The 27099-nt window shown below is 47.2% G+C and overlaps 1 protein-coding gene across 2 annotated transcripts in view; it reads right to left on the bottom strand.

The window, feature by feature from the left end:
- LOC119969664 (solute carrier family 13 member 3-like) overlaps window positions 1–27099 on the bottom strand; it is a 52351-nt gene that overhangs the window by 11092 nt on the left and 14160 nt on the right. For both annotated transcript variants that reach the window (XM_038803602.1, XM_038803601.1), the window contains exons 4-10: window positions 25114–25174; window positions 23412–23594; window positions 20145–20270; window positions 18575–18661; window positions 14157–14261; window positions 10567–10664; window positions 4314–4426 (exon numbers count right to left, since the gene is read on the bottom strand). In XM_038803602.1, coding sequence (XP_038659530.1) covers window positions 4314–4426; window positions 10567–10664; window positions 14157–14261; window positions 18575–18661; window positions 20145–20270; window positions 23412–23594; window positions 25114–25174 — 773 coding nt within the window. The remainder of the gene's footprint in view (window positions 1–4313; window positions 4427–10566; window positions 10665–14156; window positions 14262–18574; window positions 18662–20144; window positions 20271–23411; window positions 23595–25113; window positions 25175–27099) is intronic.

Raw genomic sequence — 27099 nt, 5'->3', positions numbered from 1 at the left:
CACATTTTGAGGATCTGGTGCTTCTAAGATTGCTGACATTTTCTTTGCTTTGTGTGATCCATCTTTGTCAATAATATGACCAAGGTAATTTATGGATGACTTGAAAAAGCCGCACATTTCCTTCTTAACTTTTAGCTTGTGGCTCTGTAATTGCTTCAGAACAGCTTCCAAATTCTCCAAGTGTTCCTGTTCATTCGAACCAGTGATGGGTATGTCATCTAAATCACATTGCACTCCATTCAGCCCACTTTGAATTTGATCCATAGATCTTTGAAAAAGAGGAGGCGCAGATGTTATTACAAAAGGAAGTTTCTGTAATGAAACAGATCTTTGTGCGTCACAATGGTGAGTAGCGGCTGTGATTCAGCAGCCACGTCCATCTGCAGATATGCCTGTGAAATATCGATTTTACTGAATTTTTGCCCCCTGAAAGTCCAACAAACAATCAGCAGCAGTGGATAATGATCTACGCTAAAATCTGGGTGATTAGTAGATTTCAAATCTCCATAAATTCTCACTGAGCCATTCCGTTTTAATACAGGAACAATTGGTGTTGCCCAATTACTTGGAGTAACAGATTCAATGACTTCTGTTTGCACTAATCTTTCTAGTTCTTCAACTTTGAGCCTGATGACGTATGGTACAGTTCTAGCTTTGAGACACTTGGATGTGCTGTCTGGCTTGATTTTTAGGTGTACCGCAACACCAGTCATAGAGCCTAGTGAATCTTCGAACACCTTCTCATATTTTTTCACAAGTTGTTGCAAATTGCCCTTTGAATCCACTAATTGAATGACTGTTTCCTAGCTAAACCTAATCTTAGCCAACCATGCTCTGTCAAATAGAGCAGGAAAGTTTCCACGGACAATGCGAAGAGGCAACTTCACCATCTGTCCATTTACTTCAATTTTCACCACACCGTCGTCATGGGGGATACTGGTGTAGAGTGCCGAGACGTCCATTGTGACGAGGAATGTTCCTGGTTCAACTGGTCCATTTTAATTTCATGACCTTCAAGGTTTGGATATGCTCAAAACATTGTTGATCGCCCTGCATTGACGAAACAGTTAGCTTTAGCTCCTGCAGTAGCTCCGTTGCGCTGTCTTTTGAGCGATCTTGAGTTTCATCCAAAAAAGTAGATTGTTTAGCTGTCTTTTTTCTCTTGTTCTTTCTTGGTGTAGAAGTTTTCTGAGCCCAACATGCCTTGGTAATGCAGCCCTTCTTGCCACAGTTCTTGCATGTATTGTTTTACTCCAGCAATCCCCCACTGAGTGTCCAACCCATGTTCAACGGTGACATGATTGCACCTTTGCACCCTTGTTTCTTGAGATATCCATTTTGTGGATCTTCACTCCAGATCCTATCTGTGAAGCCTCTCTTGTTGCCAGATCCATGGATGTGGCAACTTCCACTGCAGTTTTTAGAGTTAATTCACTTGCAGCAAGCAGCTTCCTCTGAACAGCTTCACTGTGGAGTCCACAGACCAGCCTGACACGAAGAGTGTCATCCAGTGTTGCACCAAATTCGCACTATTTAGCTAACCTTCTTAAAGTCGCAATGAAGTGTAAAATGCTTTCACCTCCTTCCTGACCACGGCAGTGGAACCAAAACCTTTCTGCAATTAATAATGGTCTTGGAGAGAAATGTTCCTCTAAAACTTACATGAATTTAACGTAGGATCATCTCCTGGTGTTGCTGGGTGAATTATATTTTGTAGCAGCATAAACGTTTTACGCCCTAGCTGGGCTGAGAAATTTTGAGAAGTTTTTCGCCCTTCGGTGTCTGATTTGCAATGAGAAATAATTGGAACCGTTTCACGTATGAATTCTATGTCTCCTAATCTTCATCAAATGCATCCATGGTGCCCGCTTATCCAGCCATTATTGGATCCTGGCTCCTGGGGTCTACACTTCCTCCTTTTCGATTTTATAATGGAAAGTATGGCACATACGATCCCCTTTATAAGCAACTAGGAATTCTTTTCTGTTTTGCCTGACTGTAGTTTGCCTTTTTCCCCCCAAGTAGTGTCCTGTGCAGAGTTGACAGACTGTAAAATCCCCGTTCCCTGCAGCCTGTTTAGCTTCGCCATGTGCATTGTCCTAGCAGCCAGACCCCACTCACCTCGATGCAAGCAAGTCTTACCCAACTGTTGGTCTTCTTACTCACAGTTGTAATCAAAATTGTTTTCAACCTACTGTTGCTCGCTCTGGGTGAGTGTGCTTAACACTCAATTTGGCTCTGTTTCGTTACTTAGCTTTGGAGTCGCCAGGTATCGTTAAGATACCGCCACAAGTTTCAACGTCAAGTTCAAAGCAACAAAACCATACACCAATTAGTAAGTTCAAACAAGACACGTTTATTATATTACAGTAATCTACTAATCATGCATATAAACTATAAGACTAGGCTAATCCTACCACTAATAGGCCAAATACTTATCTGGACAAGGGGACTGCCGGCTCAGGGAACAATGGCTTCTAGCTTTGTCCTGGGTCCGCAGGCTTCCAGTAGTTATGGTCTAAAGGGGTCAGGAGTGTCTACTCTCGTAGCGTGCGTTGTGACACTTACTTGTTGGCGGCTGCTGTCCAGACCTCTCCTCCACAGGGTTCTTCTGCTGCAACGGTGTTCTGCTGGGAGGGCTAGCTGGTCAAGGAGAGGCTGGCAGAGCTGGTCAAGGAGAGGCTGGCAGAGAGCTGGTCGAGGAGAGGCTGGCAGAGCTGGTCGAGGAGAGGCTGGCAGAGAGCTGGTCGAGGAGAGGCTGGCAGAGCTGGTCGAGGAGAGGCTGGCAGAGAGTTGGTCGAGGAGAGGCTGGCAGAGCTGGTTGAGGAGAGGCTGGCAGAGAGCTGGTCGAGGAGAGGCTGGCAGAGAGAGAGAGCTGGGGTCGCGGTCTCTGTCTTATACTCCTCTCAGGGTCTTGCGCCCACCTGGGCGGACCCTCTATACTCTCGCAATCGATTGGGTCTCTTCCCAATCGATTGATTTGAATTCCCCAATAACGGGGCAGTATCGCGATCACTGGGGCTGTTCTTGGGACCCATTGTTTTGGGCTTCTTTGGCACCAAAAAGTCTGGCCTTCCATTGAATGTATCGATTAGTGTTAACTTGTTTCTTTTGTGCCTGGGGATCGCCCGGTATCGCCTCATTAATATGCTAACTGTTTCTTTTCATAGCGTTGTCTGGTTTCGGCAACAGCCAAAACTGGTTTCTGCAGCAGTCCAAATATACAAGCGCTCTGCAAGCTGCTTGCTTTTTACAACCTGTCCAATTTCCCTGCATTCCTTGCAATCTTCCATTTTGTGTTTGGGCAGTGGTCACCCCAGGTGGCTACACTACGCATTGGCGGCAGTGCTTCACCCGACATCTTTGTGTGAGATGTCGGTCCCGCAAATCTTCCGCTGCTCCCAATGCCATTCAAATGTTAGCCGTAAAAAATCTTCTTTTTAAAGCCATTTTTCCAGCCTCTATCCTCATCGCCAGTTTTCTCTTCCGTTATATTTCTTTGTTGCCGCAAAAGAGAAAAGGCGTGGAGGTCCCCACGCTCTGTATCCTTTGTAAAACACGATGAGAGGTTTATTAAGAGGTGCTGCTCATACAATCAAAGATGGGCAAAGCCCGTGCCATTACTTTCCTGATGTCGCAACACGTGACGTGATGCTAAACCAGCAGGAATGTGTTCTCTGATACATAATAGAGCTGTACTTGGCAGATTCTGTTCACCAGGTGCACGCCGTGGGGGATTTGTTGTGATTCATGTCAGCATGCCATACGCCAACATGAATGGACAGTCCAACATGGGGGGAACAATCAGGCATAAATGCTTGATGTGCATATGCAAGTAGATGTAAATGGGGATTTCGCCATCCGTTACGTCATTGGCAGGAGAGATGGGGACATTTGAGTGTGGACGTGCCGCTGGCATATAAGCCATTTTGGGGCTACCTCTTGAGGCTGTTCCCACCCCTCGATAATGGGTGCGGAAAATTTCATCCCTCCCCCAACATTTAGTGTTTGCTTTGCTGACTCTTGTACGACATTAAAAAAATTAATCCATGGAGTCCTGCAGCTTCATTTTTTAAATTTAATAACTGAGATTTTGCATCTCTTCTTATTTTAGGTCTCAATCAACAGTACAACAGTGACAAAGGGAATAACGGATTGTATGGAATAGATTGCCACAAGTTAGCATTAAAGTCAAGTCAATCATGATGTTTTAAAGAAAACTGTAACATTTGAAGAAAACTGTTAGAGTGAGAGGGAAAAAGGGCAATGAGTGGTTGAAGTGGATAAAATCTCGATGATCTTACAACAATTACCTCACATGCTTTGGCGATCGCAAATCCTCCACCGAGCAGTAATATTACATTCCAAGCTACCTTGTGTTGAACGTTATGCCAAGTCAACAGTGGCCTATTTGGTCTCTGTGGCTCTGATAATGAGAAGGAGAGAATTAAAATTTCCAAAAGATAAACTGGTTCATTCGGCCAAGGACTAATACTTATTTATAATGATTTCGCTGAAAAGAAAGACCAGGCTATATAACGCCTAAGGGCAATTTAGCATGGCCAATCCACCTAACCTGCACATCTTTGGACTGTGGGAGGAAACCGGAGCGCCCAGAGGAAACCCATGCAGACACGGGGAGAACCTGCAGACTCCGCACAGAGAGTGACCCAGCAGGAAATCAACCCTGACACCGGGGTGGGGGGGGGGAGTCGTTGGTGCGGCGGGAGCGGCCGGGGTCAGCAGGAGTCAGCTGACTCACGGGAGTACAATGGGGGGAGCAAAGCAGCTAGGGGGGATGGGGGTGGGGAGAACTAGGGGGGATGGGGGGGTAGAACTAGGGGGGGATGGGGGGGAGAACTAGGGGGGATGGGGGGGGAGAAGGGGGGGGTACCGGTTTGCAGCTGGACGGGCCGGGGGGGAACTGGAGCTATCAGAGGGGGTCGGGACGGGGATTTGCCGCTGTGGGGAACGGGCAGTCCAGGAGACGCACCTAAGGGTGGTGGATCAGGTAAGGTTGAGAAAGGGGTGGGTAGGGCAAGTCTTCCATTCGGGTTTGGATGTGAAGAACCGGGGGGGCGGCGATTTTGGTGGGGAAGAGAGTATCGTTTGTGGCGGCGAGCGTGGTGGCGGACAGTGGCGGCAGGTATGTGATGGTAAGTGGCAAGCTCCAGGGGGAGCGGATGGTGCTGGTCAATGTGTACGCCCTGAATTGGGATGATGCGGGCTTCATTCTGCGTATGTTGGGCCGGATTCCAGACCTTGAGACAGGCGGTCTAATAATGGGAGGGGCACTCGACCGCTCCAGGTCCAGGACGGGTAGGAGGCCGGCGGCGGCCAAGGTGTTGAGGGGGTTCATGGACCAGATGGGAGGGGTGGACCCTTGGAGATTCATGAGGCCAGGGGTTAGGGAATTCTCGTTCTTCTCCCATGTCCACAAGGCTTACTCCCGGATTGACTTTTTTGTTAGGGCAGGGTGTTGATTCCGAGGGTGGAAGACGCGGAATACTCGGTGATAGCCATCTCAGACCACGCTCCGCATTGGGTAGACCTTGAGTTGGGGGAGGGGAGGGACCAACGTCCGATGTGCCGATTAGAGGTGGGGTTGCTGGCTGACAAGGAGGAGTGCGGGCGGGTCCGGAGGTGTATAGAGGGGTACCTAGAGACTAACGATAATGGGGAGGTGCAAGTGGGGGTAGTCTGGGAGGCGCTGAAGGCGGTGGTTAAGGGGGAGCTGATCTCCATCAGAGCATATAAGGAGAGGGGGGAGAGGAGGGAGAGGGAGAGGTTGGTGGAGGAGATGGTGAGGGTAGATAGGAGGTACGCGGAGGTCCCGGAGGAAGTGCTGTTGAGGAAGCGACGTAGCCTCCAAGCGGAATTTGATCTATTGACAACCAGGAAAGCGGAGGTGCAGTGGAGGAGGGCGTAAGGGGCGGTATACGAATACGGGGAAAAGGCGAGTCGGATGCTGGCGCACCAGCACCGGAAGCGGGAGGCAGCGAGGGAGATAGGGGGAGTTAGGGATGGAGGAGGGAGTATGGTGCGGAGTGCGAGGGGCATTAATGGGGTCTTTAGGAGCTTTTACGAGGAATTATACCGGTCAGAGCCCCCAGTAGAGGAGGGAGGGATGGATCGCTTCCTGGACAAGCTAAGGTTTCCGAGAGTGGAGGAGGAGCAGGTGGTAGGGTCTGGGGGCGCCAGTTGAGCTGGAGGAGCTGGTTAATGCGATGGGGAACATGCAGACAGGGAAGGCACCAGGGCCTGATGGGTTCCCGGTTGAATTCTACAAGAAGTTTTCAGACCTGCTGGGCCCGCTGCTAGTGAGGACCTTTAATGAGGCAAGGGAGGGGGGGGGGGGGGCTTTGCCCCCGACGACGTCTAGGGCGCTGATCTCCCTGATCCTGAAGCGGGATAAGAATCCCCTACAGTGTGGGTCATATAGACCGATTTCACTCCTAAATGTAGATGCAAAGTTGCTGGCAAAGATATTGGCCATGAGGATTGAGGACACCGTGCCACAGGTCATACACAAAGTCAAACGGGTCTTGTGAAAGGGAGGCAGTTGAATACTAACGTACGGAGGCTCCTGAATGTTATAATGATGCCGGCAGTGGAAGGAGAGGCAGAGATAGTGGCGGCGATGGATGCGGAGCAGGCCTTTGATAGGGTGGAATGGGGATACCTGTGGGAGGTGTTGAATAGGTTCGGGTTTGGAGAGGGATTCGTTAGGTGGGTGAGGCTGCTATACGAGGCCCCGGTGGCGAGTGTGGTTATGAATTGAAGGAGGTCGGAGAATTTCCCGACTGCACCGGGGGATGAGGCAGGGGTGCCCCCTGTCTCCCCTGCTCTTTGCGCTAGCGATTGTACCTCTGGCCATGGCGCTGAGGGAGTCTGGGAACTGGAGGGGATAGTGCGGTGGGGGGGGGGGGGGGGGGGGGGGAGCATCGGCTGTCGTTATACGCGGATGACATACTATTGTACGTGGCGGACCCGGTGGGGGGGGATGGGGGGGATGCCGGAGGTAATGAGGATTCTTAGGGAGTTTGGGGATTTCTCCGGGTATAAGCTCAATGTGGAGAAGAGCGAGCTGTTCGTAGTACATCCAGGGGACCAGGAGAGAGGGATTGGGGAGCTCCCGCTGAAGAGGGAGGAGAGGAGTTTCAGGTACCTGGGTGTCCAGGTAGCCAGGAGCTGGGGGGGCCTGCACAGGCTTAACTTTACGAAGCTGGTGGAGCAGATGGAGGAAGAGTTTAAGAGGTGGGATGCGCTGCCGCTTTCCCTAGCGGGTAGGGTCCAGTCAGTCAAAATGACGGTACTCCCGAGGTTTTTGTTACTGTTCCAGGGCCTCCCTATCCTGATTCCTAAGGCTTTTTTCAGGTGGGTCAACAGGAGTATTATGGGGTTTGTGTGGGCGCAGAAGACCCCGAGAGTGAGAAGGGTGTTCCTGGAGCAGGGTAGGGATGGGGGGGGTTGGCGCTGCCTAACCTCTGTGGGTATTACTGGGCCGCCAACGTGGCGATGATACGTAGGTGGGTGATGGAGGGGGAGGGGGCGGCATGGAAGAGGCTGGAGACGGCGTCCTGTGTGGGCACGAGTCTGGAGGCGCTGGTGACAGTGCTGTGACCGATCCCCCCAATAAGGTATACTACGAGCCCGGTGGTGGTGGCTACCCTCAAAATCTGGGGGCAGTGGAGGCGGCATAGGGGGGAACCACAGGTTTGTTCCAGGGAGAATGGACGGAGGGTTTCTGAGCTGGCACAGGGCAGGTATTAAGCGGATGGGGGACCTTTTTCTCGATGGGAAGTTTGCGACCCTAGGGGAGTTGGAGGGGAGGTTTGGCCTCCCCCCGGGGAACACCTTCAGATACATGCAGATAAGGGCGTTTGTCAAGCGGCAGGTGGCGGAGTTCCCACTGTTGCCGTCAAGAGGGGTTCAGGACAGGGTGCTCTCGGGGACGTGGGTTGGAGAGGGGAGGATCTCGGCAACCTATCAAGTGATGCAGGAGGGGGAGGAGGCCTCGGTGGAAGAGCCGAAAGGTAAGTGGGAGGAGGAGTTAGGAGAGGAGATCGACGAGAGGACGTGAGCAGATTCACTGGGGAGGGTGAATTCCTCCTCCTCTTGCGCAAGGCTCAGCTTAATTCAATTTAAGGTGCTGCATAGGGCGCACATGACTGGGGCAAGGCTGAGCCGGTTCTTTGGGAGAGAGGACAGGTGTATCAGGTGTTCGGGGAGCATGTTCTGGGCGTGCCCTGCGCTGGAGGGTTTTTGGAGGGGTGTCGCAGAGACGCTGTCAAGGGTGGTTGGCACCAGGGTGGAGTCGGGCTGGGGGCTCGCGATATTTGGGGTAGCTGTGAAGCCGGGAGTACAGGAGGCGAAAGAGGCCAGTATTCTGGCCTTTGCGTCCCTGGTAGCCCGGCGCAGGATTCTTCTACAGTGGAAGGATGCGAGGCCCCCGGGCATGGAATCCTGGGTCAACGATATGGCTGGGTTTATCATACTGGAGAGGGTCAAATTTGCCTTAAGGGGGTCGGTGCAAGGGTTCTTTCAGCAGTGGCAGCCGTTTCTAGACGTCCTCGCGGAGCGTTAGATTAGGGGTTCTCAACCTTTTTTAACCCATGGACCCCTTTTCCTCTTAATTTTTTTTTGTGGACACCCATAGCCATTCCACAGAAAAAAAAGCTTCTTATATGCGTGGTAAACTAATCCTAAGGTCCATCTACCTTACCGTGAGGGTTGGAAACGGATTAGCGGTATTTTCGTACGTTGCCAAACTTATTCTAATATGAAAAGTAATGAAAAAAACTTTTTACTGACTAAATTGAATTAAATTACTCTAAAAATAACCAATTCATATCAAATATACACAGTTTCTAGTGATTACTGTGTTAAAGCATTCATTAAACTTGTCAAGGAGAAACGTGGCATAAGCGTCAGGTCAACCGTGGGTATTTAATAAGGTGCTTCTGTCATTAAAGGTCCTCCGGGCTGTTCCTAGGGGACAATAGCCCGGGCAATCTTCAACAACAACTGTCATTAAGCACAATAAACCCATTTGTCATCAACCGGTATGGATTTTTTTTTCTCAGAATACAGTACCACAAAAATAAACACAGCATATGCACCTTTTTGGTTCTGAGCCCCTTCAGCCCTCAAGGTAAATTAGATAGATTATAATCTCTCTTTGACCTTTGTCAGTGAGAGAGAGAGAGAGAGAGAAAGGTGAATATTCATCATGAAAACAAACATTTTTTTCTTCTACTTGATTCTCAGTAATAACAATTGTTCTGAAGTAGAATTGCTCTATTTACCACTAAAATATCACCGTGGACCCCCAATTCGGTATTTTTTTTGTCTGGACCCCCAGTAATGTTACATGGACCCCCAGGGTCCATGTGGACCCCGGTTGAGAACCACTGCGTTAGATGATGGTCAGTTACAGCAGCAACCCGGGGGGGGGGGGGGGGGGGGGGGGGGCAGGGGGGTACGTGCGGGATTGTTTTTTCCTTTATTGGGTGTGTATATTTGTTCTCATGTTAATTATTTCTGTTAATTTATTGTTTGTGTATGGGGTGGGGGGGTTACTGTTCTTATTTTTCTTTTTCTTCTCTTCTTGTTGGTTAAAATTTTTTGAAAACTTGAATAAAAATTACTTTAAAAAAAATTAAAATCAAACCTGGGACCCTGGCGCTGTGCAGCCACAGTGCTATCCACTTGTGCTACGGTGCTGTCTTAAATATGTTTGTGATGAGTTTCAAGACACAAGCAGATATTTTCCATGAAGCTCCATGGCCGTCATCAGTGGCAACAATTTATGTTGTTATAGTATTTTTCATTCGGAAAATTCACTTCACATATTCTACGGCAGAAAACCAGTTGTGAAGGATAAAAGCGGAGCTAACTTTTCCACACTTGCATGTTTATTTACGGAGCTACATGTTGCAAGCATGCACCTCCTAACCCATTAACCATGTTCTGTGTCTGTGCTTATTTATAGTGGGGGGGGGGGGTTAAGTGAATACCCAGTTAATATCCACCATCTGCGTACAATTAAACATAACCAGTATTCAATTAACATCACAGAGGTGTCAGGGACTACAATGGGCACTCAGGCGAAAAAAGGAGAAATTAAGAGTGATGGGGAAATAATCTTTGGTCAAAGTTGGTTTTAAGTAGGATTATAAAGACGGAGAGGGAGGTAGAGGGTCTTAGGGAGGACATTCTAGCTAAGACAGCTGAAGGTCAAGGCCAGGATAAAGGAAGGGAATACATTGTAAGACAGCTAGATTTAATAAGGAGTTACAGAGCAATAATATAACCCAGGGATTCACACCGCCTTGTCCACTTTCCATCTAGTTTTCTTTCTCTATTGTGAACTCGAACATAGTTGATCTTTTGAGATTGTTTGTAATCTTATTTACCATCAAAATCTGCGGCAAATTAAAAAAATAGGCACTAACATATAAGTGCGACAAAATCTTTCTTTCTAGTCGGATTGGGAAGAAGCTTTCCATGAAATTCAACACATTAGGTATATGCCGCACATCATCAGTAAATGAATGAACGTACCTTCGGGATTTGTTTTCCATTTGAACGAAGGTTTCCGTGAGGGAAAGATGAATGTCAAGATGACGATTGATATTACAACCACGGCATCTGAGACATACCTGGGAGCCAGGGCAAGAAAAACAAATTTGCTTTATAGCTTAAGGTACCTTAGATTTTACAGAAAGGTTCAATGTTTATCAGGTTTCACTAGGCTCTGAGGGAATCAAGGGATATGGGGAGGGGGCAGGAAAGTGGAGTTGCGACTGACAATCAGTCACGATCATATGGAGCAGTGGAGTTGACTCAAGGGGGCAGTAGGGCCTACTCCAGCACCTAAACCATGGTGGGCTAAATAGCTGGCTTGTAAAGCAGACCAGGGCCACCTGCGCGTGTTCAATTCCCGTACCAGCCTCCCCGAACAGGTGCCAGAATGTGGCGACTAGGGGCTTTCCACGGTAGCTTCATTGAAACCTACTGTGACAATAAGCGATTTTCATTTCATTTCATTTTCATTTCTTAAGTTCTAATATATCTCTCTCGATAGAGGGGTAACCTGAGCAATGAATGGCCTTCAGGTTAACAGGTTCAATTTATGAAAATATTGATACAATTGCTGCTTACTAACCTAAACTAAGTTCAGTGTTTTTCTTCCAGGAACTACACCATTACCTGATAGTGCCCCAAGATTTTACCCTTGGTTCCCCATGTTCCTCTGCATGTCACTCTTTGGTGAATTGATCCACACTTATATGATCGGCTTCTACATGTAGCCTAATGAGACTTGTCTCTCCATCTCTGATGTGTCTGTCAAGTCCTGCGCTGCCTCCGTGTTGTTTTTGGCTTCTGCCACAAACTCTGTGGTCACAAATTTCACCTCTGTTTCCAATCACTCAGGTTGAACCATATTGGTTCCAGCCTTGTATCTTTTACAACTCTCAGCTGGGTTTCCGACTCCACATCCTTTCCTTTATCAAACCTGCTTAACATCCAGTTCTGCAGAGTCACATTTATCCACCTGCATCATCTCGATCCCATGAATGGATTTTTAAAAAACCTCGCAGCTAACCTCGGACATCAGGCGCCTGCTGAAAGTGATAATGACCACGGTGGCCTAGTGGTTAGCACAACCGCCTCACGCCGCTGAGGTCCCAGGTTCGATCCCGGCTCTGGGTCACTGTCCGTGTGGAGTTTGCACATTCTCCCCGTGTCTGCGTGGGTTTCGCCCCCACAACCCAAAAATGTGCAGAGTAGGTGGATTGGCCACGCTAAATTGCCCCTTAATTGGAAAAAATAATTGGGTAATCTAAATTTAAAAAAAAAAAAGAAAGTGATAATGACCCCATCCAGAGGAGAACACCAGAGGTGATCGTCTCCCTGGACGCAGAAAAGGCCTCGATAGGGTCGAATGGAAGAAACCTCATCGTGGTACTGGAGCAGTTCGGGCTTGGAACAGGGTTCACCTCCTGGGTAAAGCTCCGTGCGGACAAACAACACCAACTCCCGATACTTCCAGCTGCACAGGGGCACCAGATAAGGATGCCCACTGTGCCCGCTGCTGACAGAGGAATTAAAAAAGGACCTGCAAAGGTGGAACATACATCCACTCTCCCTCGCGGGGAGAGTCCAGACGATCAAAATGAACGTACTGCCCAGGTACCTCTTCCCGATCCACATCCCCAAGGCCTTTTTCAAAGCACTAGACAAACTAATCATGGCATTCGTAAAGGGGGGGGGCGATCTAGGGGGGGTCTAGCCCTCCCAAACCTACAATTCTACCACTGGGCAGCGACGGCCGAGTGAATAAGGGGATAGATCAAGGAGCCAGAAGCCGAGTGGTTGTGTGCAGAGGAGACCTCCAGCATGGGGACCTCCCTCCGGGCCCTCTCCATGGCGGCACTCCCATCCCCACCCAAAAATCACTCCAGGAGGGTGATAGTCGCCCTCCACTCCTGGAACCAACTACGGCAGCAATTTGGCCTGACCAAAATGTCGGACAAAGCCCCCATCTGCAACAACCATAGGTTCACACCAGCGCTGATGGATGCCACCTTTAAAAAGTGGGGACAGGACAGAGGGACACTGACAGTCAGGGACCTATATACGGGCGGCAGGATCGCAACACTGGACGAACAGACAGAGAAATTCCAGCTAGCCAGGGGGAACGAGCTGAGGTACCTGCTACTCAAAAACTTCCTACGAAAGGAGACAAGGACGTATCCACAACCGCCACGACAGACATTACTGGAAGAGTTACTGGACGCAAGCATCTGAGATAAAGGGAACTGTAGCGGCATGTATGGGCGACTGGTAGAAAGGGCCGACACCGTACTGGACGCAACAAGAAGGAAATGGGAGGAGGACCTGGGGATTGAGATAGGGTGGGGACTCTGGAGCGAAGCACTGCATAGGGTCAACTCCACCTCCACGTGCGCAAGGCTCAGCCTGACGCAACTAAAAGTGGTACATAGAGCCCACATTAACACTCTTTCCCCTTGGTTTCTGTGGACATTAGCACCCGGTTTCCCTGGGTTTCTGTGGCTATGACTCATCTTTCGTTCTCACTCCACAGTATAAATATTTCCCACTCTCTCTGTCTGTTAGCTTTGACAAAGAATCATCGGACTCGAAACGTTAGGTTTTTTCTCTCCCTACAGATGCTGCCTGGCATGCTGAGATTTTCCAGCATTTTCTCTTTCGTTTCAGTTACCCCGTTGTTCTTTTAATCTCACATGCTTCTCCTTTCCAAATAAATCTGTTACGTGACACTTTATCAAACTTCTTTGGTCGGGATGTTCCAGTCCCATCCTGGGCAGGAATGATGGATCAGCCAAAGTCCGCTGACTTGGGGCAGGCAAAGTTCATGTGTAGAACGTTAATGGTCATCAACCCTCTGTTACTTCATCAAAGAACTCAATTAGGGTTACTGAGAGCTGCACAACCAATAGTAAATACGTGCGCTAACGGTCAGTCATTAGCCCATGCTCCCCACCAAACGAGGGTTCATTTTTTTCCCCACCACTGATCACGCGATTTTAATAACATGCCAGGAAAAAAAAACATTTTCTCATCAAACAATAAAGATGTGATAGAAGGAGAGGTGGGAGGCAGTGGTGCAGTGGTATCGACACTGGGTTAGGAATCTAGAGACCCAGGGTAATACTTTGGGGGCGACCCAGGTTCGAATCCCGCCAAGACAATATGAATTGAATAAAAATCTGGAATTAAAAGTCTAATTGTCGTAACAATCCATCTGGATCAGTAAATCCATTCTTGGGAAATAAATCTGCCATCCTTACCTGATCTGGCCGACATGTGACTCCAGACCCACAGCAATGAGGTTGACTCTTAAATGCCCCCCTTAAGGCCAATTAGAAAAAGGGCAATAAATGATGGCACAGCCAGCGATGCCCAAATCCCATGCAATAATTTTTTTTTTGAAATGGGACAAATCCAACTGGGGTGTTGGAAAGGCTTCTGAACTCTGTGAATGTACTGATAATAAAGCAGTGGGGTGGGTGCATTGCCTTTCACCACTGCTCACAACAATAGCACCTTATATTTATATATTGCCTGTAACGGACGGGAGCACAGCCAAGAGCTTATTTGTTTACCTGCGCCGAAAAGCAGATGACCAGCCTGTCACGAACTTGGGATCCCTCGTTAAGAGAAGAATCACAAACAGGCCGAAGAACACGGCCACAGAAATCTCAGCAAATCTGCAAAGACAATTGGAGCCAGTAAGTGGAGTAGTATTGGCGTAGTATCGGCATAGTATTGACGCAGAATTGGTGAAGTATTGGTGTAGTATTCGCATAGTATTGACGCAGTAGTGGTGAAGTATTGGCGTAGTATGGCCGTAGTATTAGCATAGTATTGGCGTTGTATTGGATTAGTATTAGTGTAGTTTTGACGTAGTATTGGATTAGTATTGGCGCACTATTGGATTGGTATTAGTGTAGTGTTGGCGTAGTATTGGATTAGTGTTGCCGTAGTATTGGTGTAGTATTGGATTAGTATTAGTGTAGTATTGGTGTAGTATTGGCGTAGTATTGGATTAGTATTAGTGTAGTATTGGCGTAGTATTGAATTAGTGTTAGTGTAGTATTGGTGTAGTATTGGATTAGTGTTAGTGTAGTATTGACGTAGTATTGGATTAGTATTAGTGTAGTATTGGCGGAGTATTGAATTAGTATTAGTGTAGTATTGGCGTAGTATTGGCGTAGTATTGGATTAGTATTAGCGTAGTATTAAATTAGTGTTAGTGTAGTATTGGTGTAGTACTGAATTAGTGTTAGTGTAGTATTGGCGTAGTATTGGATTAGTGTTAGTGTAGTATTGGCGTAGTATTGGATTAGTATTGGCGTAGTATTGGATTAGTGTTAGTGTAGTATTGGCGTAGTATTGGATTAGTATTAGTGTAGTATTGGCACAGTATTGGATTAGTGTTAGTGTAGTATTGGCGTAGTATTGGATTGGTATTAGTGTAGTATTGGCGTAGTATTGGATTAGTATTAGTGTAGTATTGACGTAGTATTGGATTAGTATTGGCGTAGTATTGGTGCAGTATTGGATTAGTATTAGTGTAGTATTGGCATAGTATTGGATTAGTATTAGTGTAGTATTGACGTAGTATTAGATTAGTATTGGCGTAGTATTGGCGCAGTATTGGATTAGTATTAGTGTAGTATTGGCGTAGTATTGGATTAGTGTTAGTGTAGTATTGGCGTAGTATTGGATTAGTGTTAGTGTAGTATTGGCGTAGTATTGGATTAGTGTTAGTGTAGTATTGGTGTAGTATTGGATTAGTATTAGTGTAGTATTGGCGTAGTATTGGATTAGTGTTAGTGTAGTATTGATGTAGTATTGGATTAGTATTGGCGTAGTATTGGCGTAGTATTGGATTAGTATTATTCTAGTATTGGTGTAGGATTGGATTACTGTTAGTGTAGTATTGGATTAGTATTAGTGTAGTATTGACGTAGTATTGGATTCGTATTGGCGTAGTATTGGATTAGTAATAGTGTAGTATTGGCATAGTATTGGATTAGTAATGGTGCACTATTGGATTAGTATTAGTGTAGTATTGACGTAGTATTGGATTCATATTGGCGTAGTATCGGATTAGTATTAGTGTTGTATTGGCGTAGTATTGGATTAGTGTTAGTGTAGTATTGGCGTAGTATTGGATTAGTATTGGTGTAGTATTGGCGCAGTATTGGATTAGTAGTGGCGTAATATTGGACTGGTAATAGCGTAATATTGGATTAGCATTAGTGTAGTATTGGCGTTGTATTGGATTAGTGTTAGTGTAGTATTGGCGTAGTATTGGATTAGTATTAGTGTAGTATTGGGGTAGTATTGGATTAGTATTGGCGTAGTATTAGATTAGTATTAGTGTAGTATTGGCGTAGTATTGGATTAGTATTAGTGTAGTATTGGCGTAGTATTGAATTAGTATTAGTGTAGTATTGGATTAGTATTAGTGTAGTATTGGCGTAGTATTGGCGTAGTACTGGATTAGTATTAGTGTAGTATTGGCGTAGTATTGAATTAGTATTAGTGTAGTATTGGATTAGTATTAGTGTAGTATTGGTGTAGTATTGGATTAGTGTTAGTGTAGTATTGATGTAGTATTGGATTAGTATTGGCGTAGTATTGGCGTAGTATTGGATTAGTATTATTCTAGTATTGGTGTAGGATTGGATTACTGTTAGTGTAGTATTGGATTAGTATTAGTGTAGTATTGACGTAGTATTGGATTCGTATTGGCGTAGTATTGGATTAGTATTAGTGTAGTATTGGCGTAGTATTGGATTAGTGTTAGTGTAGTATTGATGTAGTATTGGATTAGTATTGGCGTAGTATTGGTGTAGTATTGGATTAGTGTTAGTGTAGTATTGATGTAGTATTGGATTAGTATTGGCGTAGTATTGGTGTAGTATTGGATTAGTATTAGTGTAGTATTGGCGTAGTATTGGATTAGTGTTAGTGTAGTATTGATGTAGTATTGGATTAGTATTGGCGTAGTATTGGCGTAGTATTGGATTAGTATTATTCTAGTATTGGTGTAGGATTGGATTAGTGTTAGTGTAGTATTGGATTAGTATTAGTGTAGTATTGACGTAGTATTGGATTCGTATTGGCGTAGTATTGGATTAGTATTAGTGTAGTATTGGCATAGTATTGGATTAGTAATGGTGCACTATTGGATTAGTATTAGTGTAGTATTGACGTAGTATTGGATTCATATTGGCGTAGTATCGGATTAGTATTAGTGTTGTATTGGCGTAGTATTGGATTAGTGTTAGTGTAGTATTGGCGTAGTATTGGATTAGTACTGGTGTAGTATTGGCGCAGTATTGGATTAGTAGTGGCGTAATATTGGACTGGTAATAGCGTAATATTGGATTAGCATTAGTGTAGTATTGGCGTTGTATTGGATTAGTGTTAGTGTAGTATTGGCGTAGTATTGGATTAGTATTAGTGTAGTATTGGGGTAGTATTGGATTAGTATTGGCGTAGTATTAGATTAGTGTTAGTGTAGTATTGGCGTAGTATTGGATTAGTATTAGTGTAGTATTGGGGTAGTATTGGATTAGTATTGGCGTAGTATTAGATTAGTATTAGTGTAGTATTGGCGTAGTATTGGATTAGTATTAGTGTAGTATTGGCGTAGTATTGAATTAGTATTAGTGTAGTATTGGATTAGTATTAGTGTAGTATTGGCGTAGTACTGGATTAGTATTAGTGTAGTATTGGCGTAGTATTGAATTAGTATTAGTGTAGTATTGGATTAGTATTAGTGTAGTATTGGCGTAGTACTGGATTAGTATTAGTGTAGTATTGGCGTAGTATTGGATTAGTATTGGATTAGTATTGGCGTAGTATTGGATTATTATTAGTGTAGTATTGGCGTAGTATTGAATTAGTATTAGTGTAGTATTGGCGTAGTATTGGATTAGTATTAGTGTAGTATTGGCGTAGTATTGGATTAGTAGTGGCGGAATATTGAGGAGAGAAGTGCAAGTGTTCAGCAGGGAGTCGATTTGGGCTCCAGTTTGCGACTGTGTTGCAAACAATCCCTGCAGGAGGTTTATGTTGGTGTTGGTGAGAGCAGGCATAAGATTGGTTTTGACTCCGCCTGTAGTTCAATAGCACACCAACATTGACTGCCTGGCTAGTCATGACGATGGTCACTTTTGGGAGGTGTTGAGTGCCTTGGAAGAAGTCGGTAGCCTTAGTGGAGGAAGATGTGAGATGTTTGTGAAATAAAAGTGGAGTTGGGGTGAGAAAACATTCTATCCATTGTGGTGTGGTTCTTTCAGAACTAGAAACCTCCCATTGCTTCATTCAAGGCTCGGTGTGAGGCTAGACAGTGCGAGTGGTAACTTTCCAGATATGAATATTCAGACATCCAAACTGAGCACAATTGTATCTTCACTTGTAGAATCGCACCCAGGCCCAATCCTCCACCCCCATCCCTCTAAACCACCAGCTAATCTTTGGACACTAAGAGGCAATTTAGCATGGCCAATCCACCTAACCTGCAAATCTTTGGACTGTGGGAGGAAACCAGAGACACAGACACTGGGCGAATGTGCAAACTCCAACCCAGGCAGTCGCCCTAGGGTTGGAATTGAACCCGGGGCTCTGGCACTGAGAGGCAGCAGTGCTAACCACTGTGCCGCCCTCTTGGCCTGCGTGTAACGGCCAATAAACACCAAAGGGATTAGCACCTTGCTGTTTGTGGGAGCTTGCTGTGCACAAATTGGCTGCCGTGACCACCCTTCCAAGAGACTCCATTGGCTGTAAAGAGCTTTGGGACATCCAGTGATCATGAGAGGCGCTATATAAATGCAAGTCTTTCGCCTTCCTTTTGAAATTGTGGGTTCAAACCCATTGAATAGGTCCCAGGTTACGCAGTCGTAGATCTAAAAGGAGCACCACGTTTAACAGTCCCCAGTTGACTTTAATATCCTTGCTTTGTTACCGCCAATGCTGAAACTCATTCATTACAGTAAATACGCACGTCATTGGGCCCAGCAGACTGTATTCTGACAGGATCACAGCCCTCATCCTCTTTTCCGCCTCCTTATTTTTCTTCTTCATCAATGATCTGAGGGATAAAAAAAAAATTGAAAATGTGTTCAAACAAAAAAGTTGTAAATTTAAAATCACCAAAATTAAAATAGAAACTTCTGGAGACGCATGAAAATGTTATGCCAGAACTCTATAGAACACTAAAATAAAGGGCGGCACGTTGGCGCAGAGTTTAGCACTGCTGCCTCACGGCGCCGAGGACCCGGGTTAGGCCAGCGATCCCACGTATTAATTTTTAAAAAATAATCTGCTTCCTTCAGCGGAGAGGCCTATATCCAGGAGGCATCGATTTAAATAAATGGCCAGGAGTTGAGGAGAGCAATTTTCACCCCGGGGATGGTGGGGATCTGGAGGGTGGTTGAGGCAAAAACCCACATCACATTTACAAATTATATGGATATGTATTTAATTGGCATCTACAAAATTGTGAGGTGCTTGGAAAGAGTGGATGAGGGAATGCAATGGCGTAGTAGTATTGTCCCTGGGCTAGATTGAACTGCGAACTGGCTCGCGCATGGCGGAGTATAACATTGAAAGCACACGTTCAATCCTGTTCCAGCTGAGGTGGACTTGGGACTAACCTACTCACAATGTAAAGTGGTGTTGCTCAAGATGTATAACCAATTGTCCCTCTCTAATAGAGGGAGATGGCCATGATCCCTTGAGAACTATGGTTAATTACCTACATATCCATGCATTTGAAGTGCCACAGCCCCTATGTCAAGACCAACAGATGGGAAATGAGATGAAGCCCTTATTCTTTCATGAGATGTGGTTGCAGCTGGCTGGGCCTGCATTTATTGCCCCTCCCTAACTGCCCTTGAACTGAGTGACTTGCTAGGATAGTTCAGAGGGCATGTGAGAGTCAACCCCAGTGATGTGGATCCGGAGGCACCTGTGGGCCAGACCCAGGCAAGGATGGCAGATTAGTGAACCAGATGGGTTTTTAGGACAATCGATAATGGTTTCGAGGTCACCACTACTTTTTTCATAGAATTTACAGTACAGAAGGAGGCCATTCGGCCCATCGAGTCTGCACCGGCTCCTGGAAAGAGCACCCTACCCAAGGTCAACACCTCCACCCTATCCCCATAACCCAGTAACCCCACCCAACACTAAGGGCAATTTTGGACACTAAGGGCAATTTATCGTGGCCAATCCACCTAACCTGCACATCTTTGGACTGTGGGAGGAAACCGGAGCACCCGGAGGAAACCCACGCACACACAGGGAGGATGTGCAGACCCCGCACAGACAGTGACCCAAGCCGGAATCGAACCTGGGACCCTGGAGCTGTGAAGCGATTGTGCTATCCACAATGCTACCGTGCTGCCCCTTGGATCTGACAGCAACATAAAGGGAGCAGAAAAATTCCCTACGATTGCTCCCACAAGCAGAATTGTAAATGCGTCCTTGTCGAGTGTATTTACTAGACAGATCAAATGTAAAACTTGTTGTTTACCACATTTATGTTCTGTATGCGTTATCCCAACTTGTACCTTGGGTTGAGTCCTCCGTACAGAAAGGCGATCCAGATCCACGCGATTATCAGGAATATCAGATAGAGAGGAACGGCAAACAGGAACCAGGAACCAAAATTCAACTCGTCCGAATTTGGAAAAAGGCTGACAAAAGTACCCAGATTAACAACAGGTCAAGGAGATATCATTGTTCAGGATTAATTTCGTATCATTTACAGCACAGAAGCAGACCATTCATCAATTGCCGTACGGGAATTCCCGTACCAGCCTCCCCGGACAGGCGCCGGAATGTGGCGACTAGGGGCTTTTCACAGTAACTTCATTGAAGCCTACTCGTGACAATAAAGCGATTTTCAATTGCCACATATACTCCACCGAAATAGTGGCTCAGCCAATCAGGATATCTTCACTTGTTTGTTCACTTTCCTGTGCTTATTAAGTTTTCCCTTAAATACATCCATGCTGTTTGTCTCAACCAGTTCTTGTGGAAGCAGGTTTCACATTCAAATCACTGTTTGATTAAATAAGCTTCTACTGAAATCTTTGTTGGATTCATTGGTATAACCACTCATTTTAGATACTTCACAAGTAATAATAATAATAATCTTCATTAGTGTCACAAGTGGGCTTCACTGCAATGAAGTTACTGTGAAAAGCCCCTAGTCGCCACATTCCAGCTCCTGTTCGGGTACACAGAGGGAGAATTCAGAATGTCCAATTCACCGAACAAGTACGTCTTTCGGGACTTGTGGCGGGAAACGGGAGCACCCGGAGGAAACCCACGCAGACACGGGGAGAACTTGCAGACTCCGCACAGACAGTGACCCAAGCCGGGAATCGAACCTGGGACCCTGGAGCTGTGAAGCAACCGTGCTACCCACTGTGCTACCGTGCCGCCCTTGTGAACTCGCTGGTGTCACAGCACATTAGATAACTGAGTAAATCCCTTCCCTCAGTGGGAGCAGGTGACCGGTCTCCCCCCACTGTGAAGTAGCCAGTGTTCAGTGAGGTAAGATGACCACCTAAAGCCAGTCCCACAGCGAGAACACCTGAATGCTTTCTCATCAGTGTGAACACGTTGATGAGACATGTGGCGGGATTGTCCTCTCCGGTGGCTAAGTCCCCACGCCGGCGGGAAAACCGGAGCGAACCACTCCGTCGTCAACAGCCCCCGAAAGTGTGGAGGGGTTGGGACCGCGCCAGCCGGCGGCGAAGGGACTGCGCGAGTCAGCGCATGCATGGAACCGCCGGTGTGTTCTGGCGCATGTGCAGGGGTTCTCTTCTCCGAAGGTGTGCCCCCAGGGCACAGGCCCGTCCGCACATCGGTGGGCACCGATCGTGGCCAGGCCACGATCAATTGCCCCTTAGTGTCCAAAAGTTAAATGGCGATATTGGGTTAGAACAGGGGTGGGCAAACTACGGCCCGCGGGCCGCATGCGGCCCGCCAAAGGTATTTCTGCGGCCCGCCAAGTCATTAAAAAAAAAAAAAAAAAAAATTTTTGTTTAAAAAATTTTTTTTTTTTTTTTTTTTAATTTTTTTTAAGGTTAATGGGGGCGGGCTGTTGGGTTACTTACTGGTATAGGGTGGATACATTGACTTGAGTAGGGTGATCATTGCTCGGCACAACGTCGAGGGCCGAAGGGCCTGTTCTGTGCTGTACTGTTCTATGTTCTATATGAGGCGCCCAGAATCATAACCGGGTGAAGTAATTATTTTACTTAATATACTATGCGGCCCTTTGTGAATTGTGAATTTTTGAATGTGGCCCTTGCACGGAAAAGTTTGCCCACCCCTGGGTTAGAATCATAAAATAATAGAATTTACAGTGCAGAAGGAGGCCATTCCGCCCATCGGGTCTGGATCGGCCCTTGGAAAGAGCACGCTACCCAAGCCCACACCTCCACCCTATCTCCGTAACCCAACCTAACCTTTTGGACACTATGGGGCAATTTAGCACGGCCAGTCCACCTAACCAGCACATCTTTGGACTGTGGGAGGAAACCGGAGCACCCGGAAGAAACACGGGGGAGAAAGTGCAAACTATAAACAGACAGTCACCCGAGGCCGGAATTGAATCTGGGACCCTGGAGCTGTGAGGGGGGCAGTGCTAACCACTGCGCCAGGTTATGGGGATAGGGTGGGGATAGGTAGGGTGCCCCTTCAGAGGGTTGGTGCAGACTCGATGGGCCGAATGGCCTCCTTCTGCACTGTAGTGATTCAATGGATTCTATTCTAAAATCTCATCCACTAGTCTCTTCACGGCTGCTGCAGGACACACTGAGCATTTCCAGAATTTCCTTTCTTTATTTGTAAAATTACCTCAAATTATTTTACTGTTAAATAATACAGCGTGCTTCAGTGTGTTCCACTCTGTCAACTTATCCCATTCTCTTATCTAAATTCCTAGAGACAGACCTTTAATAAATGGCAGCTACTCCGCGATGAGCCTTTCTGACTACATTAAAAGCAGCAGTCGGCCTTTCAAACTCCCAAGCCTCCTCCACCATCCGTTAAATCAAGGCCGATCTGCCCCACCTCGGTTTCACCACCTTTGATTCCTGTCCGGTAATGAAATGAAAATCACTTATTGTCACGAGTAGGCTTCAAATGAAGTTACTGTGAAAAGCCCCTAGTCGCCACATTCCGGGCGCCTGTTCGGGGAGGCTGTTACGGGAATCGAACCGCGCTGCTGGCCTGCCTCGGTCTGCTTTCAAAGCCAGCGATTTAGCCCAGTGAGCTAAACCAGCCCCTGTTCAGCCCCTGAGGTAATGTCTTTACCTCATAAAAATCCGCCAAGATATTGAGAGCTCGAATTGACCCACCGCCCACAGGCTTTTTTATTTCAGGGTGGGAAATGGGAGGGGAGAATTCCACATTTTTGCCACCCCTTTTTTTTTTTGCGTGAATGAGTGTTTCCCGGTTTCAGTCCCGAATGGCCGAACTGTAAGGTTGTGACAGGACACGATGGCCTGTTGCCCAATCATCAGCAGGACGGCAGAGTGAAACCCGACCGGGGCCTCAGTCCACCTCTGTCCATGTATATTCCCCAGCAGGCCTTCACTGGGTAGAGCTCAGGGGAGGGGCGGTTAGCTCATTCCTTCCTCCCCCCCCCCCCCCACCCTGTTCACCTCGGCTAAACCTTGTTTACTCGACACGAACCCGGCACCAAACGCGAGATAGCCCCGGCCCCAGCCGCGTGCACCTGTGTTTGCGACCATGCCATTTTGAAACTTTGAATATTCTTTTCTTTTTGTTGAACCTGAGCATGAGAAATGTGTCATCACCTTTTCATCTGACCATCAAGGACAAGGTTGGGTGGTGTCCCTGTTAAGGTGCTTATCCCTCCGATGGTGGCTGCGTACGGAATGGAAATGAGCATGCCCTTGGCAAAGTTCTTATCGTACGTAAATTCGTTTGCAGTCGAGGGAGGTGGGGCTTCAATTTCAAATTCCTGTACCTCATCCTCCCTGGAAAAAAGATAAAGAGCGAACATCATTATGTATGTAAACATGTTCCTATGTTGCCTTTCGTTGCAAAGGTCAAGGGCCTCACACAAACATAGGAGTCAGGAACAGGAGGAGGCCATTCGGCCCCTCGAGCCTGCTGCGCCATTCAATAAGGTCACGGCTGAGCTGATTACAACCTCAACCCCACATTCCTGCCGAGCCCAATAACCTTTCATCCCCTTTGTTAATCAAAAATCTTATCTAGCTCGGCCTTCAAAATACTCGAAGACTCTGCTTCCACTGCCTTTCCAGGAAGGGAGTTCCAGAGGCTCACGACTCTCTGCGGTTAAAAGATTTCTCCTCGTCTCTGACTGACGTGTATCTATCCAGGTGCACAGCTGGGTTTTCAGACCAGATTTCCTGACACTCTGGTGGGGCGGGTCTGATAGCGATCGCGGCGCCGTGGGGACCCCCAGAGAACCGCCCCAGCACTGCCAACCTGTGCCAACTTTCTGACAACTGTTGCAGCTGTTATAAAATGGGCAAGTGCTGGATGAACTCAGCAGGTCGGGCAACATCTGCGGAGAGAGAGAAACAGAGTTAACGTTTCGAGTCCGTGTGACTCTTCTTCAGAGCCCTCTCTCTGTTCAAAACTTGACTGCCACCTTGGCATTTGTCTTCAGCTTGTTCTGCATAATGCTGACTTTGCGTCACTGCCATGTGGTGTCATAAGGCAGTCATTTTCAAACTCAGGGTCGCGACCCAGGGGTCGGTTGCGGAAAGGTGCCAGAAGGGTGGCGGAGCGATTCCCTTGCGGCATTCCCAATCGCGGAAAGAAGAACCCAAAAGGCATGTCCGGCTTTCAGGAATGCCGGCCATCCCACGCAAGCGTGCCCCCTCAGCCGGATGTAGCGGTGCGCAGACCCGGAGCCCAGCGAGGCAGACTGCCTCCTCCGCCAGAAGTGGCGGCAGAGAACTGGTCACTGACGCCACGTGCTGTGGCCGCAAAATTACTGGGGAGAGCTTCCTCCGTTTTGTAGCTGCCAGCAAGCAAGCAACACGACTGTGTGAAGAACTGAAGATGGATCTTTTTGGACTAAGGAAGAGAGGGCCAGAGACACAAACAGGGCGGAATCTCACAACTGAATCTGCTGGAGGAAGCTTTGCAATAGAGTCCACGGCAGGGCAAAGCAGTGCTGGTGTGAGCTACAGGACCTCTGATGAACAACCCATACAAAAATTTGGCATTGAACGAGAAAGCAAGTGAGATCGTGAGGACCAAGCAGGCTCACCTCTCTCATTAAAGGTAAGTGAAAATGGTGGGTCGCGAAGGTCGGCCGGTTGGTAAAAATTGGGTCGCCGGAAAAAAAGTTTGAAAAACACTGTCAAAAGGTATCATTTTGGGTTTTCTTTACCCAATCATGCCATTAGCCAATCGCAAATGGGAAGTCTTCAGAAATGCATAATGTCGCAACACACTGTGACCAGAGCAATTTTGATCCGTTTGTAAGCACTCCTAAAGGTGCACCTTAACTCCCACCTTTCTTCTGCTGCTTCTTCATCCGTCTCCTCGGCAGATAATTCCTTCTCCTGGGGTCCCTCTGAGGGGAAAAAAAAGAATCCTCGCCTTTATTTATTCCATTGTTTTAAAGCTATTACCCACCACCACTTTACAAGACAGTTACAGCTTAACAAAGAAAGACTTTTATTGATACAGCACCTTTCACACGATGCCACAAAGTGCTTTACACCAATTAAGTGCTTTGGAACTGTCGCCACTGTTTCCGAACTGTCGGAATCGCAGCAGCCCACTTGCGCACAGTGAAGGTCCCACAGTCTGCAATGAAATAAATGGCTCGACCATTTGTTCTCGTGTGGTTTGAGGGATAGATGTTAACTCGGACATCGGGAGCACTCGCCTGTTCTTGTTGGGTTAGTCGTTGTGAGATGTTCTACCTCCAGCTCAGACGGGACAATAGTTTCGTATCAGCCGGAGGAGGGAACCTCCGACAATTCAGCACTCTCTCAGTATTTTCTCAGAAAGGTGGACATCAAAGACAGGAGCAGGTTATTTGGCACTGGCCATGAAGGATACATTTATAATAATTAAAATCCCAACGGCCCCATCCTGTCATTCAAAAGCATGTGAGTACTGTATCCCTCAACTCAAATGTTATTATTGGTGTTATTCTCGTGATAATAGTAACCCATTGTGGTGAATGAGATTCACACGGTATTATAAGTTACCAATGTCACTCTGTTCCCATTATATATATGTACCTATATTGTAAGTGCAGTTGCACTACCTGACCACCAGGGGGAGTAGCTCTGGGAGTACGCGAGAGTTTGTACTGGGCTCCCCCCTTGGCTCCGCCCAGAACTCCTCCCCCTGGAGCTGCTGTGTAAAGATCCGTGCCACAGAGCCAGCCGGCCAGTTCATCGAAAGTTCAACGGCGAACAGGCTGACTCTGTTGTAAGTATATTAAAACCGTTATTCTAATCCTACAAGCACGTGTCCGTAGAATTGATGGTTCCATCACCCATTAAATATATATTTTTTAAATTTAGAGAGCCCAATTCTTTCTTTTCCCAATTAAGGGGCAATTTAGCGTGGCCAATCCACCCAGCCTGCATATCTTTGGGTTGTGGGGGTGAGACCCATGCAGACACGGGAGAATGTGCAAACTCCACATAGACAGTGACCCAGGGCGGGATCGAATCTGGGACCTCGGCGCTGTGAGGCAGCAGTGCTAACCCACTGCGCCACCGTGTAGCCATAGTCCATTAAAATAACGTTGATTAGAAAATCGCAATTTTTGAGTCTACTACATTATCCAGTAGACTATTCAAAGCTATTCTCTACTTTTTCAGTGAAGAAGTTCATCCAAGTGTCTTATTTAAATGTCCTTCCCAGTGGTTGGTCTTGCTTTTAAGTAATATATTGGCCGTGATTCAGCGGCCCCATTGTGCCGAAAGTGGGTCATTTAAATACCCGGGCGCTGGATTCATCTTCTGCCCAGGACTCAAAGTTTGTGCCTGAGAGACCTCACCAGGGTACCATTTAGTACTGGTCCACACAAACGTGGACAAATCGTAACGGCACCTGGGGGGTCTCCCAGGCCATTGGAGACCCCCGGGTGGTTGGGGACAGGGCACGGTGGCACCCTGGCACTCAGACACCTTGGCATTGCCACCCGGCAGCACCACCCTGGGTGTCAGGAACACTGCCAGGGTACCAGGCTGATAGTGCCAGGATGCCCAGGTTGGTACTTACCAGGGGTCGAACCTGGGAGGCCTTGCCAGGTAGAGGGAGGATGAGGGGAGGTTCCCGGGGCCCTCCCCACGGTTGCAGGTGGTGAGAGAGGGTCAAAAGAGCTGGGGGGGGGGCACTATGAATGAGGGAGGGGGTAAATTGGGGCTGCCAGACAAAATGGAGCCCCAATCAGCCAGGAGCCTTTGCTCTCAGTGCGGCCTGGGCGGAGAGTAACTCCCGGAGGCTTTGGAAAGCGGGATGTTTCTCGATGCT

Source organism: Scyliorhinus canicula, chromosome 7, assembly GCF_902713615.1.
Source record: "Scyliorhinus canicula chromosome 7, sScyCan1.1, whole genome shotgun sequence".
Taxonomy (NCBI): Eukaryota; Metazoa; Chordata; class Chondrichthyes; order Carcharhiniformes; family Scyliorhinidae; genus Scyliorhinus; species Scyliorhinus canicula.
Note: the sequence above shows the minus strand (reverse complement) of the source record. Positions and strands in the feature narration are given on the sequence as shown.